The sequence below is a fragment of the Phyllostomus discolor genome, chromosome X (assembly GCF_004126475.2).
Source record: "Phyllostomus discolor isolate MPI-MPIP mPhyDis1 chromosome X, mPhyDis1.pri.v3, whole genome shotgun sequence".
In the NCBI taxonomy this organism is placed as follows: Eukaryota; Metazoa; Chordata; class Mammalia; order Chiroptera; family Phyllostomidae; genus Phyllostomus; species Phyllostomus discolor.
Window position 1 is genome coordinate 69,750,897 of NC_050198.1, and position 17,986 is coordinate 69,768,882.

Genomic DNA, 17,986 nt, shown 5'->3' on the forward strand with positions numbered 1-17,986 from the left:
ACCCCATCCTGACCAAACCCTCAGCCTAGGCCAGGCATGTGCCCTAACCAGGAATTGAACAAGTGACCTTTTGCTTTGCGGGACAATACCCAACCAACTGAGCCACACTGGTCAGGCCATTATTGATTCTTTTTATTAAGAGAAATACTTTGGCTTCTATAAAGCAGATCTGTATGTAGGTAATTGTGCTAACCTTACTAAAGAAGAAAAAATTGATCTTAATACAATTTAACAGATAGGTAATACAATCTCTCTCTGAATTGTTCAGGAAGTGAATTATTGAATGAAGTAAACACTAGTCCTATCTCATTACAAAAGCTATGTATGTAAAAGTACCAAACTTTAAAACAGTTAGAGAGTGACCTATCACTTTGAAAAATGTTTCAAGTGCCCTGATTACTATGGCTCAGTGGGTTGGGCGTCATCCCACAAACCAAAATGTCACCAGTCCAATTCCCAGTCAGGGCGCATGCCTGGGTTGCGGGCCAGGTCCCCGGTTGGGGGGCATGGGAGAGGCAACCACACATTGATGTTTCTCTCTCACATCAAGGTTTCCCTTCCTCTTTTTCTCCTTCCCCTCCCTCTAGAAATAAATAAATAAAATCTTTTGTAAAAGATAGAATATAGAAGATAAAATATCTAGCAACATATTTAATAAGAAAAATGCAAGATCTGTATGAAAAAGTTAAATACTTCTGGACACCATAAGAATGTTTAAAATGTTCTTCATTATATTTTAAATAATTTACACAACTATTTCAAAAGCTCAATATATTTTGTAAAATGACAGCTAAAATAAGGACAGAGGTAGTGGTACAAGTTCTCTATCAGAGTTAAAATGTACCCAAGTAGATATAATATTACAAATTATATTACCCCTGAAAATGCTAAGAATATAGGGGAGGAAGCAATAAACTCAAGGCTGGATAAATGATACTGGGAATGCATTTACCTATTTAGACTTTAAATCTAAAAGTTGGCCTAACTGGAAGGAAGCAACCACAAACATATCATATGGAAGCCAGGTTGGAATTTAAACTTTGGTGTTTATAATGTAGATATAAAATTTTCGAGTTGATTATAGTCACTCCCTTAAGGCACCTGATGAATTTCCTTGTACTCTATTGACTCTCTTTCATTATTTGCATTTTTAAATAAAATCTCATTGTAGTAGTCTCTAAATGACAAATTTCTTAATACACTTGAATTTTGTGGAAATGAATGCTATTCCAGTAAATGAGCTGTTGCCTCTAACTTGTATAATCTTTATCATCTGCATAGATGTGTGGTTTAATAGTAGTTGTAACAATATTTGTTATAGTAGGATTTGGCCTTTCCAATTTAAGGATTCACGTTCTTTTTTTTTTTTTAAGATATTTAGAGAGCAGGAAAAGGAGGGAGGAAGAAAGGGAGGGAAACGTCAGTGTGAGAGAGAAACATTGATCGTTTGACACTCATACATGCCCCAACTGGGATCCCCAGGCCAGGCATGTGCCCTGACCAGAAATCAAACCGTCAACCTTTCACTTTGCAGGACAATGACCAACCAACTGAGCCACACCAGTCAGGACAAGGGTTCACATTCTTTAACCCTTCCCCAACGTGCACACATACACACAGACAAACTTCCCCACTGTTTCCAGTGTCTGACTAGGAATTCTAGCCATATAATGCAAAACCTTGTTTTGGGGGAGAAAAACAGGAGACCACACCATTCAACACTTATTCAAATGTCCAATACTAAGAGGGTCACTGCTAAGGTGGGTTGTATTCTTCCCTCAGCCCTGGTCAGGAGTTTTTGGTGCTATGCTAAAGGCTCTGCCTCCTTCTATCCTACTCCCAGGTTCAGCTGGGAAACTGAGATCCCCAAATAAGATTTGTGCTTTACTTTGAAGTTTTCCAGCCACCTCAGAACTACCATCTCCATTAATATATGGACAAAGTTTGGGATCTTAAAACTGTTAGTTTAGATTATAGCAAACTGCAAGTACATTGTCTCGCCTTTTTTTGAAGATACCCTCTTTATGGTGTTGTTCCTACATTAGACTGTTGGCTTTAAGTGGTGTTAGTAATGTGAGCATTATCTTAGTATGTATAATTTGACATGATTTTTAAATTCTGACTTAATTTCTCAATGTTTAAAATAATAACCTTGAACTTTCCTTTGTTTTCATAGGGAGCTGTTTGGACCATGAAATTTTCCCATTGTGGTAGATTGCTTGCCTCAGCTGGACAAGACAATGTAGTTAGAATATGGGCTTTAAAAAATGCTTTTGACTACTTCAATAATATGCGAATGAAATACAATACTGAAGGTAGTTTTCTTTTTTGGGGGGCTTTAAAAATCCAAAGATGCCTGGCATTTTGACATTTTAGGCATGGTAATGCCTCTTAACTGGTAATCATTTGCAGCAACCACTACTTTGTATAACCACAGACCTAAAGGTAAAACAGAAGTCAACAGCAAAAAGCATTTAAACTCAGTGAAAAAAGCTACCACAAAGCTTTTAACTTTCAGGTGTAGTGCACAGGTAATTTCATCAACTATTGAGAACTAAGTTATTTTGTTTCCTTTGGCAATCTTCAGTTCTGTTCCGGGTTAAAGTAAAATTCTGATTAATCTAGAGCAGGGATGTCAAACTCATTTTCACTGGGGGCCACACCAGCTTCATGGTTGCCTTCAAAAGGCTGAGTGTAATTTTAGGACTGAATAAAAGTACCTATTCCTTAGCAGTTAAGCAAGAGCTCGATGTGGCCACCAGGTAGAAACAAGGTGCCAGGCTGTATAAAACAAGGTGGAAGGCCGGATTTGGCCTACCTATGATCTAGAGAAAGAATTAGCATAATGTATACATCCAGTAAATAAAGAATGATTAAGGAAACATAGCATGGAAAGCAAATGTGATTTGTCAGTTCATCAAAGGGCATGTGGGAAAATATTAAATGTAAAAGAAACCTCAGAATATGGCCTATGTATACAATTACTACAACTGTGTCAAATAATTATGTATCATGGCAAATTATCAGGAAAAGTATGTCATAGAATTTATATAAATAGGAGCTTTAAGTTTTGGGATGCTTTTCTCGTGATTATTTAACTGCAATAAATTTTCTGCACAAACCCCTCCTTCCCTGTCCCAACCCCATCTACAATCATCCAAAGCTGGGAAACAAGAAGCTAAGGGACGGGAGAAAGAAGAATAGAGCTGGCCATGGGCAGGAGTATAAAGTATAGTCAAAGCAGCAATTTGAGGAACAGAGAAATCTAGGAAGGTACACTAAACTAGCAAGTAAAGCCCTATATACTTTAGGGCTTTGTGTATTGCTAGGATTACACAAAATACCCTGTGTGTATTGGTAGCATTATGTTGTGCCATTTTGTTAGAATACATAATTGAAGGTAATAATGAGTTGACAATATAGTAAACAAAATTTATATTTCTTTTATGTCCTAGATGGAGCAGAAAGACTATTTTCAGTGGCCCTTGAGGCTTACCGCAGCCTAGACCCTTCTTGACCCATAATTGTTCATCTTGCTTCTTGTTATGATTGACAAGAATGTATTCGCGATGAATAATAAGAATGTAACAGTATTGGATTGGCCAAAAAGTTCGTTTGGCTTTTTCCATAAGATGGCTCTAGTAGCGCTTAGTTGTCTTTAACTTCATTCGAAACAATTTTGTTAGATTGCATTGTGTGGCAGCTGTCATATCAGGGTGCATATAAAAACAACTTATCAAAATTGGTGAATTTTTGTGTAGCCATTTTAATATTGAAGATGGAAGAAAATAAACATTTTCAGCATGTTATGCTTTGTTATTTCAAGAAAGATAAAAACACAACTGAAACACAAAAAAAGATTTGTGTGGTATATGGAAAAGGAACCGTGACTGATCAAATGTGTCAAAAGTGGTTTGTGAAGTCTTGTGCTGGAGATTTCTTGCTGGATGATGCTCCATGGCCAGGTAGACCAGTTGAAGTGGACAGCAATCCAATAGAGACATTAACTGAGAACAATCAATGTTATACCATGTGGGAGATAGCTGATATACTCAAAATATCCAAATCAATAAAGTTATTGGTGAAAATGAAAAAGGTGTCTTATTTTATGGAAGAAACTAAACAGACTTTTTGTCCAACCCAGTACTTTGTTAAAAGCAGAAAAATGGCTAGGTCATTTTATAAAGATTTTGTATAGAAATGATTAAAACAAATATTTGGGTGCCTAAAGAGTTAATGCTTTGCCTGTATTTTTCTAGAATGTTACATCCTATGACATTAATTAGGTGCTCCTGTGTCATTATTTCTGATTGGGTGTGTGCATATGTACATGTACATGCCTTTTTACAGTTATGTTATTTTTCAGGACGTGTGTCCCCATCACCTTCTCAGGAAAGCCTAAATTCATCAAAATCTGATACAGATACTGGGGTATGTTTGTTATTGTATAGTTACTATTGTTAAATGCTATGATTTGTTTACTAAAAATACCTTATTTTCTTCCTTTTGGAGTTTTTTAAAATGCCGTATTGTTTATGAAACATTACAGTGGCACGAAAGCATTTAATTAAAATGAATATGTGTTAGGATAGTTTCTTCTTTTAGAATTGGTAAATTAAAAAACAGTGTGACGCTTAAAGGTCAGACAGTGAATATTACTCAAGCTACCAAACTACTCATGTAAACTTAAATGAAACAAAATCCCCTCCCCTCCCCTCAAGTCCATGTTAAATACTTTTAAGAAATAATAATGGATACCTGAATAAGAGGTAATTAAGGAAAGAAATAAGATACTGAAATATTTTAGTTTTTCCATCTTGGTTTGACAAATGCTTTATCAAACAGTTGACCAACAGCTTGGTTTGACAAACAGTTTGAGGTAGTTTAAAATATCTAAGTGATTTTCATTTAGTCTCAGAGCTGGAGGATTAAATATAACCAATTTTAAACCTAAAAAGTAGAATACATAATATTCTAAGCTCTCCCCTGTGCTTATGTATTGACCTAGGCAAGTGTGATATAAACAAAGAGAACCTATGTCCACCTGCTCAACAGTATTTTCCTAGGATTTCATTGGCTCTAGTGTATTTGACATGAATTTTTCCCTACTCTAAACATACTCCTCTCAGCTTCCCATGGTTCTGGGTTGTGTTTTTTGTTGTTCTCTTCCTAGATCCCTGCTGTCTCTTCCACCCCCTTAAATGTTGCTGTTTCTCAGGGTCCTGTCCTTGGCCATTCTCAGTTGACTTACTCACTTGTTATCTTTAGCCCTGAACTGGCTTTAGCTGCATAATTCTCATTTCCTTTCAATAGCATTATGTTTTTAAACAAGAATAAGATCTTTTTGTGCATGTTACCCTTTCACATAACTATATACATATTATATAATATACATATATTATATATACGATCTCTCCACCTATATGTTCTTTAAGCACATCGATTAATAGGTCTCAAGCAACTCCTTCAACAAATGTTTTCTGAGTGCCTGGTCCATGTGCCAGACGCTGCTAAATTCTGCAAAGTCAAAAGAAACTTACTCTATGGCCTCAGGGACCCTGCTGACCACTGAAATAGACATAGCCTCAGTTATAGTATTGGATGGTAATATGCTACAGAGGGTTCTTTACAAGTAGCCTTGTGAATCAGGGTGTCAGTATAAGCTTCCCAGAGGTTTTACTGTTTGAGCTAGGTGTTAACTATAATATATGAAAGAAGGAAGAAAGGAGCATTTCTGAGAAGATAGCAAGTGCAAAGGCGTGGAGGCTGCAAGAGTATGGCTTTTTAAAAGCACTACAAGAAATTCCACATGGCAGAAGCAAAGTGTAGGAGAGGTAGGCAGGATTGGGGGTTTAAATGGTCTTTTGTATTAAGCCATGACATTTGAACTTTATCCTGCAAGCTACTGGGGAAGAAGGCGCTTTGAAGGGTTTTGTTCAGGATCTTAATTAAAATGTGCAGATTTTTAGTTTAGAAAGAACATTCTTGTAGCACTGTAAAGAACAGATTGTATGACCCTGGCAGGAGTGGCTTGGTTAGTTGGAGTGTCATTTCGACCAAAAGATTACGGGTTCAATTCCCAGTTAGGGCACATACCTAGGTTGAGGGTTCAGTCTCCGCTGAAGGCATGTACAGTCCTCAGTCTGGGTGTGTGGGAGGTAGCCAATCAATGTTTCTCTCCCTTTCACTCTAGAGCAAGAAAAAAAATGTTCTCAGGTGAGGACTTAAATTTTTTTAATAGAATAGATTGGTTGGGGGCTGCAGTGTAGAGACAGGGAGACCACTTAAGAGGCTGTTGTTAACTAAGGAGAGAAATGAGTACTTCAATTATGATACATTATGATAGTGGTGGGTCTAGAATCCATAAAGATGAGCTGAATTTAAGAGAAGTGAAAAAAAAATGGGATCTCTAGGACTTGGTGACTGACTAGCTAGTAAATGAATAGGCTAGAAAGATTCCCAGGTATCAGGCTTACATAACTGGAGAGATGTTAATGGTCTTTCACCGATATATTTTTATCTGTACACAACCCTGCTTCTCTCTTTTGAACCATCTTTAGTGGCATCAGCATCCATAAGTTACCTTTTAACTCAGTCAAAAACACTCTATTAATTTTCCTTCCTTACCCACATATCAGATTAGTTACAAATTCCCATCCACTCCTACTTGTGCCCACAGAATCTGTCCCCTCATCTGCCATTGTCATTCACATCATCTCAGCCCCTGACACTCATGACGCTTATTTAAATGTTTGCTGTAGCCTTCTAATCAGTTTTTCTTTCTCCAGTCTCTACCCAATTCATTTTCTACACTACCGCCAGCATTTTTTTTTTTTTTTGAAAATACAGTACTGACTGCTATTTTGTGGTTTAAAATCTTCAGATGGCTCCTTGTAACCTACAGAATAATACCCTTCCTGATATTGCTTCATCTTTTTAACTCAGTTCTAATTCCCTAGGGCCTGTGCATCCTGTTTGCTTTGCTAGATATAGGTGTGTACCCTAAACACTCACTTACATATCTATGTCCATGTTTGATTTGCAGGGAATGCCCTTCCTGTCCCCTTTCCTCATAGGACAAAGCCCTAGTCATCCCACAAGATTCAGCTCAAAAATGTTATCTCTCTTTTTATTTTCCCTGAATCAAGCAGGTAGAATTGTTCCTCATTTGTGTTCTAACAGTACATCATATGTACTTTGACACTGATATCACCATGTTTTTCTTGGCAGTGTGTCTCGCTGGGCTCTGGGCTAATTTAAGGCAGAGAACTGTACTTCACAGATCTTAGTATCCTTGGAACCTGACCCCATGTCTAAATGTGATAGTCTTAAGTCAGTGTTGAACTCTTGCTTCTCTGCCCTTACTCCTATTCCCTTTATCTGGATGCCTGCAATCTCCCTTCTTTCTATTCCAAGCTTGCCCAGTTTTCAAGACCTACTCCCTCCAGAAAATCTTCACTGACTAATGTAGTAGATGGAGACATTTTTAACTGCTTTGTTTTAGGGGAAAGTGTTTGCCCTTATTAGTTTAATTCACCATAAAGTTTCTAGGCATTGGTTACTATTAAAAACAGGGACTATTTGTACTACCTTGTTTTATGCTTATTTCAACAATCCTACTTACAGATTTTTAATTACTTCTACCCATGCACCCCGAAACCTTATGTAACTTCCAATTTGTTCGGGTACAAAGCCTTTTAAATGAGGAGCACAGTAGTTTTTTGACAGCCTTTTAAATGAGGAGCACAGTAGTTTTTTGACAAAATGTAGTGACCCCCTGGAGTACTATTGTTTTGTTTTGTTTTTTTCTGGAGTAGTTGAGTATCATTTTCTATGAGTATCATTTTCTATCTGTTGTTTTCAGGAAAAGATTGTCTGGGGTTTCTTTTACTTATATACTTCTATTGGGACAGTTAAAAGAGGCCTCTATTCTATTTCAAATGCCTTTGGAGTTCGGTATCAGTTGTTATCTTTTAACCTAGTGCTAGCTGCAGTAAGGCACAGTAATCACAATGGAGTTTATTTTCCTGATGTGTGTGTTCTTTTTTCTCATGATAGTGATATGTTATATCTCTTTTGAACTACATTCTCACTCTCGTCTTCTTAGCATCTATGTAAAACTGTTATACAGTAAGGCCTACAGCATGTGACGCCCACCAGATTCATCACCTACTCATTAATCACACCAAGCCTAGGATTCTGGCTGTTATACTCTCTGTTTTTGTTGATTTTCAAAAGTAGCTCAGTAAGCATAAGGTAGAAAAGAAGAGTGACATGCATAGTTTGCTCCATTATGCTAGAGACTTGTAAAATTTCTTCTTGACACTAGAGGTTGTAAGTATGCAATTTACCTAAAATAAATGCTTTTATTGGGTAAATTTATGTTTGGTGGGCTTGATTAGTAGAATATCAATATGGGCATTATAGCATTTAACTGGTGCTTAGAACTTTTGAGAATAGATTGTAGAGGAGGAAAAAAAAATCCCTCTACCCTCATAGTTTCTGCAGCTGGGATCTACAAAATAACCCAACAAGGGACAGATTATGAGGGGACATGGACCCTGGCTGGGATGCTCAGTTAGTTAGAGCATTGTCCCAATATGCCAAGGTTGCCTTTTTGACCCCCCAGTTAAGGCACATAGAGGAATCAACCAATGAATACATAAATAAGTGAAACAACAAATCAATCAATCAATCTCTCTCTCTCTCTCTCAAATCAATAAATAAAAATTAAAAAAAAATTTAAGGAGCCATACGGACTCTAAGTTTTCCTATCTCTCTCTTTTTTTAAGATTTTATTTATTTTTTTATTTTTAGAGAGGGAAGGGAGGGAGAAAGAGAGAGAGAAACATCAGTGTGTGGTCACTGGGGGGTCATGGCATGCAACCCAGGCATGTACCCTGACTGGGAAATGAACCTGCAACGCTTTGGTTTGCAGCCCTCACTCAATCCACTGAGCTACACCAGCCAGGGCTAAAATTAAAATTTTTAAAGAGGCAAAATGATATGCATGTGGAGGCCTTCATAGAAAAATACGGCACCCTGGCTGGTATGGCTCAGTAGATTGGGCTCCGGCCTGCAAACCAAAGGGTTGCTGGTTTGATTCCCAGTCAGGGCACATGCCTGGGCTGTGGGCCAACTCCCTGGTAGGGGGCACATGAGAAGTAAACATTGATGTTTCTCTCCCTCTCTTTTTCCCTTTCCCTCTCTCTAAAAATAAATACATGAAATCTTAAAAAACAAGATCAGCAGAATCAAAAGCTTGGAGAAGGGAGTTAACTGTAAAGGAAAGAGAAGTGATTTTTGTGGAATTCTACATATGCAACATTTTATTTAAAATATGAATTGGTTTAGACTTGATTTAGTCAACAGTGTGTTAGGCACTGAAAATACAAAGATGCAGTGGACGATCCATGCCAAGGACCTATATGCATGGGGGGAGACAGGTATCAACAATGTTAATATATCTCCAAAAGAGAATTCAGCATAATACATATAATTTTCCCAAGAAAGCCACTCCTTTGACAGTGTACTTGATGTCAGTTCACTGTTTAATAATACCATCTCCTGAGTTAGAAACTGGGATCACTTTTTACTCTCTTCCCTCCCTTCAGTGTTTGCTCATTTCCCACGTCTTGCCCAAATGTCTTTGGAATCTGGCCATTCCTTTCATTTCCACTGCTATAATCCTAGCTTTATCTCTTACCTGGACCATTAGAGCTCTTTTCCAGATTCCAGTCTTTCATCCACAATGCCAGCAGAATTACTTTCCTATAAAACAAATCTGATCATGTTACTCCTATTTAGTCACTCCTTTTGGCTCTCTTTTCCTCTAGAATCAAGGCCAAATTCCTTAGCTTAACTCAGCCTTTTTAGAGATCAGTCCGACCTCAGTTCATTTTATTTCCCACTCTTCCTTCTGACAAACCTCATCTTCTGAGGCACTCAGTTAGTCATTGTTGCCCTTTTGTGGATTCCATGTATTTAAACATATGTTATTCTCCTTTACCTCATAAGTTCATTTCAGAGTCAGGTCTGCTCCCGGAAGCATTCCTTGCTTCACTTAATGCATAGTTATCCATATGGGTACTTTGCCCATTCTTCTGTTAAACACAGTTATTATACTATATCAATGTATGTAAGAACAGCTAACATTTTATGTGTCCTTAATATGCGCCAGGTACTTTGCTTAGTGCATTTGATGTCTCATCTCATAGAACCTCACAACAGTCCTGATACTGTTGTGAAATACTCTCAAGAACTCTGTTTTATAGATGAAGAATAGAAGGCTTAGGAGATAATAAGTAACTCACCAATTCACATGGTTGATAGGTACACTGTCAGAATTAGAACCCAGCTCTGATCTGTCTGTAGAGCTTATGCTCTTGAGCATTGTGCTCCACCAGTTGGCATCTTAAGGTCCAGCACTATCTTCATTTAGTCCACAAGTATTTATTGAGTGCCTACTGTGTATTATTCACTGCTCCAGGAATTGGGGATATAGTAAACAAAAGAGACACAAATAGGAAATTCAAATTCTAGTAGTGGGAGACAGAGAAATAAGTTAATTCTGTAATACATTAGAAGGTGATGAATTTTATGAGTAGAAGGAAGCAGATAAAATGGAGTGACCAGTAGTAAATAAGGTGGACAAACAAAGCTTCATCAAGAGTTTATCATTTGAGCAAAATCTGAAGGAGGTAAGGAGGAGATATGGCTGTATCTGTAGAAGAAAATTCCAGGTAGGGTGAGCAGCAACCAAAACTGCTGTAACGTGGGAGTTCTGTTGTGTTAAATGAAGAAACACCATCGAGGCTTAGGTGTCTGGAGCCAGTGAGTGAGGGGGAGAATAATAGAAAATGAAGTCACAAAGATGTGGACAGGGCAGTCATAGCATATGGGCCATTGCAAGGACTTTGGCTATTGTTTTGAGAAAGATGGAAGCTAATGGAGGGTTTTTAAACAGAGAGTGATGTAAATCTGACATGTTGAAAAAGCTCATTCTGGCTTTTAAATATTGAGAATAGGTTATAAGACAAGGAATGTCATTTATGTGGCATGTCAAGTAGCTAATACAGTATCTGGTAAGTGCTAATAAATATAAAAAAGGCTTACAAGTTTTCATAGCAGTCCAAGTTTAAAATTATATTTTTAGATAATCAGGGTATTTGAATGTGGATTAGAGAGTAGACCAGGGGTGTCAAACTTATTTTCACCAGGGGCCACATCAGCCTTGTGGTTGTCTTCAAAGGGCCGAATGTAATTTCAACTCCTTAACAGTTAAGGAGTAGTTACATTTATACTGCCCTAAAATTATTTCGGACCTTTAAAGGTAACCACGAGGTTGATGTGGCCCCCAGTGAAAATGAGTTTGACACCCCTGTATTATATGATACAAATTGTATTTTTTAGGTGTGGTAATGGCTTTGTAGTTATGTTTAAAAGCGGGCTTGTTAGTTAGAGATGCGTATAGAGTATTTACTGATATGCTCCAGCAAAAGTAAGCAAATACATAAAAGTGGAAGGATTGATAAAACAAGATGAGTAAAAATCATGATTGTTAAAGCAGGCGATGGATGCATGGGGTTCATTATACTATCTACTATATTCTATTTCCATATATGTTTGAAATGTTCATAATAAAGTCTTATATATTATATTTATGTATGAAAACATTTATGTAGACATATAAATATCTAGATACAGATATCTATTTAGAGAGATATATAGATTAGATAAAATATATTCTATTTAGTAATTCTATTTTTAATCATTTTACCTTTAAAAATCGATTATAAGGAAGTAATCAGATATGCCCAAAAATGTAGGTAGTAGGATTTTCATCCCACTATTCTCACAAGAGCAAAAATTTGAACAAGCTAAATTTTTAACACTTAGAAAATAAAAACTGTTATAGTCCATACAGTAGAATATTATTCCATTCTTAAATTGTTTTCAAAGACTACTTAATGAAATTAAAAATATTCAAAATAAAATGTAATGTGAAAAAAGCAGAGTGAAAGTTGGATACATTATCCCAATTTTGACTAAAATGTCTGTAAATATTTATAGATAAAATACTTAAAGGATACATTCTAAATTATTACTAGTAGTTATCTGTAGGAGATAGGATTTTCAGTCATTTTTAACTATACTTCTATATTTCTTGAAAATTTTTAAGTAAATTTACCTGCTTTTATTAAAACAAATAACAGAAGATACTATAAAAGTCTGAGGTTTAAACCTTTTGACCAGGTAATAGCCCTTATATCAGAATTTTTTTAAAAAAAAATCAAATAGGGATGAAGATTCAAGTTCCAAATTGTTCAGTAAATTGCTATTTATATTAGAAAAAATGGAAATGCCTGGATGAGCAAGATACTGGAGAATGATTACATTATGCAGCATTCATATGCAGCATTCATATGCAGCTCGTAAATGTTTTCAGAGTGGAACACAGAAAACACTCATGACATAAAAAGGAAGGTACTGAGTCATGTATGTAATGTGATTTCAATTATGTTTTTTAAAAAGGAAGTTTGAAAATCAAAATGTTAGCAGATTATGGGTAGTATTAATTTTAATCACCCTACTTTCTTGGGGGGATTTGAATTATCTACACTGAACATGTATTACTTTAGAATCAGAAAAACATTAAGTATTTTTTAAAAGGTAGAATATGGGGAGAAGAAAATGGATGTTTAAGGAGGAGCAAATCTGGAATCACTGCTAGAGGAAATATGTTAAGGAGTTAATTAAATGTAAACGATTATTTAAGACAAGGCAGAATTTGATGTAATGGAACAAGCCTGCCTAGTTTTATATGTTCCAGCAGTGCCCCCAGGGCTGGCAGCAAAATTAGGGGAAGTAGCTATAGTCCTCTAGGATTAGTAGTACTTGGCAAAAGGTCAGGGCATTTGTGTGGCTGGTCTATCTACACAGAAGCTGTGAAGATATTTTTATTAGCTGTAAAGTTCTAGACCAATAAAATTGGTAGCTTTTAATCTAGCCCCATGCCCACTGTTCTAGTTTAAACCCTCATTATTCTTACTTAAACTTACTGGCTGCTCTTCCTGCTTCCATTCTCTTTCTCCAGATGGTCTTTTACACTATTGCCCAGCATTCTCTTTCTAAAGAACCAGTCAGATCATGTTATTTTTTTTTTTATTTTCAGAAACTTGTATTCATTCTCCATGGCATTAGAATGTTTAAACTTTTAAGCCACAAATTCAAGACTCTTTATGATCTGGTCTCAAAGTACCTTTTGACCTTAATCCCCATATACTGTTTTCTCTATCCTCATCATCCTACCTACCCTTAAGGCTTAGCTAACATTCCATATTTTTGCTTATGCTAATATCCTCCATAACATTTCTGGAACAATCTCTGAACTTGAAGTTGAATGGCTTGTATTTCTCCTTTGGTTTTGCTGTTTGCAGGTGGCTATGTGACCTTGAATGTGTTATTTTAACCTCTTTGAGCCTTGATTTTTTTCTTCATCTCTCTATCTTCATAATGCTAATACCTACCTCTGAGTTGTTAGGATTCATTGACATATGACTACAGAAGCATATTGTAAACTAAATGCATGACACAAAAGAATGGCATTATTTTTCACCTACCTTTGTCAGGATGATTTTGACTTCCAATAACAGAAATCCAACTGAAAATGCCTTAAACAATGAGAAAGCAAGTCTGGAGGTAAGGCAGTTCCAGGGGTGGCTAATTCAGCAGCTCAGTAGTATCATCAGGGACACAGGGTCCTACCATCTTCCTGCTTTACTATTCTTGATCTGTTCTCTTGGGTTGGTTTCCCTCATGGTCCCTCCGATGTTCACTACACTTATAGGTATCACATGCAGATAACAGTGTTTGGAAGCAGGAAAGAGAAAGGACTCTTTTAGTACGCCCTTTTAAGAATGGAGAAATCGTTTTAGAGCCTCCCCCTACTGCCTTCCACAATAAACATTCCCTCATGTCTAAGAGATCAAAATTGTACCATGTGCCCATTTCTAAACCAGTCATCACTGAGAAAGGGAATGAACTTGTTTTGATTAGCCTATCACCCCGTGGTGCTGGCTCTGTTAAGGAGGGAAAAGATTGTGTTAGCACAGTGTCTTCAGTTGATTATCTTGTTTTGTTATTTATTAGGTCAGGGAGGTGAAGAGGTGATAATAGCAAATTCAGCATAAAGAGTAGTTTGCTTTTGATGGATCAAGGTTTCAATCAAGCACCATGCAAAATGATGAGAGAATAGATGGGGTGGGAAGTGCATAAAGCCTTTGTTTCACTAGTTATCACATTTGTCTTTGTCTACATAGGTATGCAGTGGAGCTGATGAAGACCCTGATGATAAAAATGCACCATTTCGACAACGGCCATTTTGCAAATATAAAGGACATACTGCTGATCTCCTTGATCTTTCATGGTCTAAAGTAGGAAATTTTATTTGGATTGTGTATTAATTCTATGTAACTATACTTTAGGATAAAAACATTTTTATTTGTATAATCGTCACGCCATCAAGTTTTTGAATGTTCATATATATATACTGTGTGCAGTTTGTACAAATTAATTGAAATTTTTAAAAGATATCACATTAGGCTCATAAGAAAATGTTTATATTGCCTAACAGCTTCTATCTGTATCTGTTTGTGTACTAGACCTTTTGCCTCTTTTATAATTTTGCTAAGTATCCTAAGCAAAATGGATCTGACTTCATCAACAAAGGTGAAGTGTGATCTTACCTAATCAAGACTGCTTTGTGGCTAATCTGCTACATTAGTGAAATTATAAATTTAGGTTTAACATTTATATTCTGTGAATCAATGATAAACCTTAATTTTGTGATTTTTTTCCCTTAGAACAAAATTATTTCAGAAGTAGAAGATCTGTTTGGCCACTGATCAAATATTTTCACAATTTTGTAAAAATTTAAAGAGATTTTGAATTTGACTGAAGGTCTTTAAAGCAGGAAGCAGTTTTTGAATTTTTGCATGACATCTTACACTTTCTTTATATTGAAATTTGTCAATAATCAGAATGTAAAATATATTAAGAATTTGATGGGGGAGTAGTATTTAAAAACCTTAAATTGAGAAAAGTCAACTGAGTTGACAAAATACTATGAAGGATACTGGCAATGCCCATTATATCATAACCATGTCAGGAGAACCTCACGTGCCACAAAGATACTACTTGTATAAATTGGCAAGTTCAGATTTCTCTGAGCCTCAACTTTGAACCACTCCATTTATGATTTGCTGTTCCTATCATGGTTATTTAGATGTCTAGATGCTTTTCATAGCGCATCAGTCATGACTTCCTCTAACCTGGAAGAAACTTGGGCCTTACTTTGTAGTCTGGTTTTACACTGAGCCCTAATCATGTCTCTGTACTCCTCTACCCTGTGTGAAATCTGACTGAGTTGTTAGAAGATGGAAAGGTAATCCTTAATCTGATCATCATATTCATCTGGAGCAGTCAGTGCAAAGCACACATTTGGGAGCCTTGCACTAATTTTACTTTATTTTTTATTGTTCTTCAAGTACAGTTTTCTACCTTTTCCCCTCACTACTCCCCCCCACCCCTTGTTGTGCATATGTCCTTTACTTACTTTTTTAAAGATTTTATTTATTTGTTTTTATACAGAGCAGAAGGGAGGAACAAAGAGAGGGAAAGAAACATCAATGTGTGGTTGCCTTTCATGTGGCTCCCACTGGGGACCTGGCCAGCAACCCAGGCATGTGCCCTGACTGGGAATTGAACTAGTGACCCTTTGGTTCACAGCCCACACTCAGTCAACTGAGCTACACCAGCCAGGGCCCATATGTCCTTTGTTCCTATAAACCCTTCACTTTTTTCCCCCATTATCCCCTCCCCTCTCCCTTCTGATCACTGTCAGCCCGTTCTCAATTTCAATGTCCATATATTGGCTATATTTTGCTTGCTTGTTCATTTTGTTGCTTAGGTTCCTGTTAATGGTGAGATCATATGGTATTTGTCTTTCACCACCTGGCTTATTTCACTTAGCATAATGCTCTCCAGTTCCATCCATGCTGTTGCAAAGGGTAGGAGCTCCTTTCTGCTGCATAGAATTCCATTGTGTAGATGTACCATAGTTTTTTGATCCATTCATTTACAGATGTTGGGCATTTGGGTTGCTTCCAGCACTTGGCTATTGTAGATTGGGCTGCTGTGAATATTGGGGTGCATAGGCTCTTTTGAATTGGTGTTTCGGGTTCTTAAGATATAATCCTTGCAGTGGAATTGCTGGGTCAAAGGCAGTTCCATTTTAAGTTTTCTGAAGAAATGCCATACTGTTTTCAATAGTGGTTGCCCCAGTCTGCATTCCCACCAGCAGTGCACTAGGATTCCCTTTTCTCCACACCCTCTCCAACACTTATGGTTTGTTGATTTAGCTATGATGGCCATTCTGACTGGAGTGAAGTGGTATCTCATTGTGGTTTTAATTTGCATCTCTCTGATGGCTAACAATACTAATCATCCTTTCATGTATCTCTGGACACTCCGTATGTCCTCCTTGGAAAAGTGTCTGTTCAAGTCCTTTGCCCATGTTTTAATTGGGTTGCTTGTCTTCTTAGAGTGGAGTCGTGCAAGTTCTTTATATATTTTGGAGATTAAACTCTTGTCTGAGGTATCATATCTTCCCATACAGTTGATTCTCTTTTCATTTTAATGCTATTTTCTTTAGCCATGCAGAAGCTTTTTATTTTGATGAGGTCCCATTTGTTTATTCTTTCCTTTATGTCCCTTGCTGTAGGGGGCATATCCGTGAAAATACTGCTGCATGAAATATCTGAGATTTTCCTGCCTATGTTTTCCTCTAGGACTTTAATGGTGTCACGACTTATATTTAAATCTTGCATCCACCTTGAATTTATTTTTGTGTATGGTATAAGTTGGTGGTTGAGTTTCTTTTTTTTTTTTTTTTGCATGTAGCTGTCCAGCTCTCCCAACACCATTTGTTGAAGAGGCTACCTTTGCTCCATTTTATGCTACTGCCCCCTTTGTCGAATATTAATTGACCATAGAGACTTAGGTTTATTTCTGGGCTCTCTCTTCTGTTCCATTGGTCCATGTGTCTGTTCTTCTGCCAGTACCACACTGTTTTGATTACAGTGGCCTTGTAATACATTTTGATATCAGGCACTGTGATTCCTCCTATGCTCTTCTTTCTCAAAATTGCAGCTGCTATTCAGGGTCATTTATGGTTCCATATAAATTTTTGAAGTGTTTGTTCTATGTCTGTGAAATATGCCATTGGTACTTTAATAGGTATTGCATTGAGTCTGTAAATTGCTTTGGTTAGTATGGACATTTTGATTATGTTAATTCTTCTGATCCATGAACATGGTATATGTTTCCATTTGTTTGTGTCTTCCTTAATTTCTTTCTTCAGTGTGGTGTAGTTTTCCAAGTACAGATCTTTTACCTACTTGGTTAGGTTTATTCCTAGGTATTTTATTTTTCTCGTTGCACTAATTTTATTTTGTTAAAGCAAACTAGTATTTTTTCTGAAATGTCACATTAAGTGGAAAACATTAGTTCTCCACTGACCACTGTATCAGCCACAGTACTCTAGAGTAACAGAACCAAGAGGCTATGCATACATAAGGATTAAACTTTCATTTTTTTACTTAACTACTAAGATTGATTGATTAATTGATTGATTGATTTCTAGGCAGAGGGGAAGGGGGGACCGAGAGAAACATCAGTGTGTGGTTGCCTCTCACATGCCCCCCCGCCACTGGGGAACCTGGCCCACAACCCAGGCGTGTGCCCTGACTGGGAATCAAACCAGTGATCCTTTGGTTTGCAGGCTAGTGCTTAATCCACTGAGCCTCACCAGCTAGGGCTCTAAGTCTTATTTGCAGCAAGATTCTAAGCCCCTTGAAAGTAGGGACCAGATCTTATTTTACTATTGTTTCTTTTCAGTATCTAGCACAGTAGGTGTTTACAGTGG

The 17,986-nt window shown here is 37.0% G+C and overlaps 1 protein-coding gene across 1 annotated transcript in view; it reads left to right on the top strand.

The window, feature by feature from the left end:
* Nucleotides 1-17,986, top strand: part of WDR44 (WD repeat domain 44) — an 87,942-nt gene that overhangs the window by 55,798 nt on the left and 14,158 nt on the right. Inside the window, exons 11-13 of the mRNA XM_028522746.2 lie at nucleotides 2,177-2,315; nucleotides 4,367-4,431; nucleotides 14,322-14,435. Coding sequence (XP_028378547.1) covers nucleotides 2,177-2,315; nucleotides 4,367-4,431; nucleotides 14,322-14,435 — 318 coding nt within the window. The remainder of the gene's footprint in view (nucleotides 1-2,176; nucleotides 2,316-4,366; nucleotides 4,432-14,321; nucleotides 14,436-17,986) is intronic.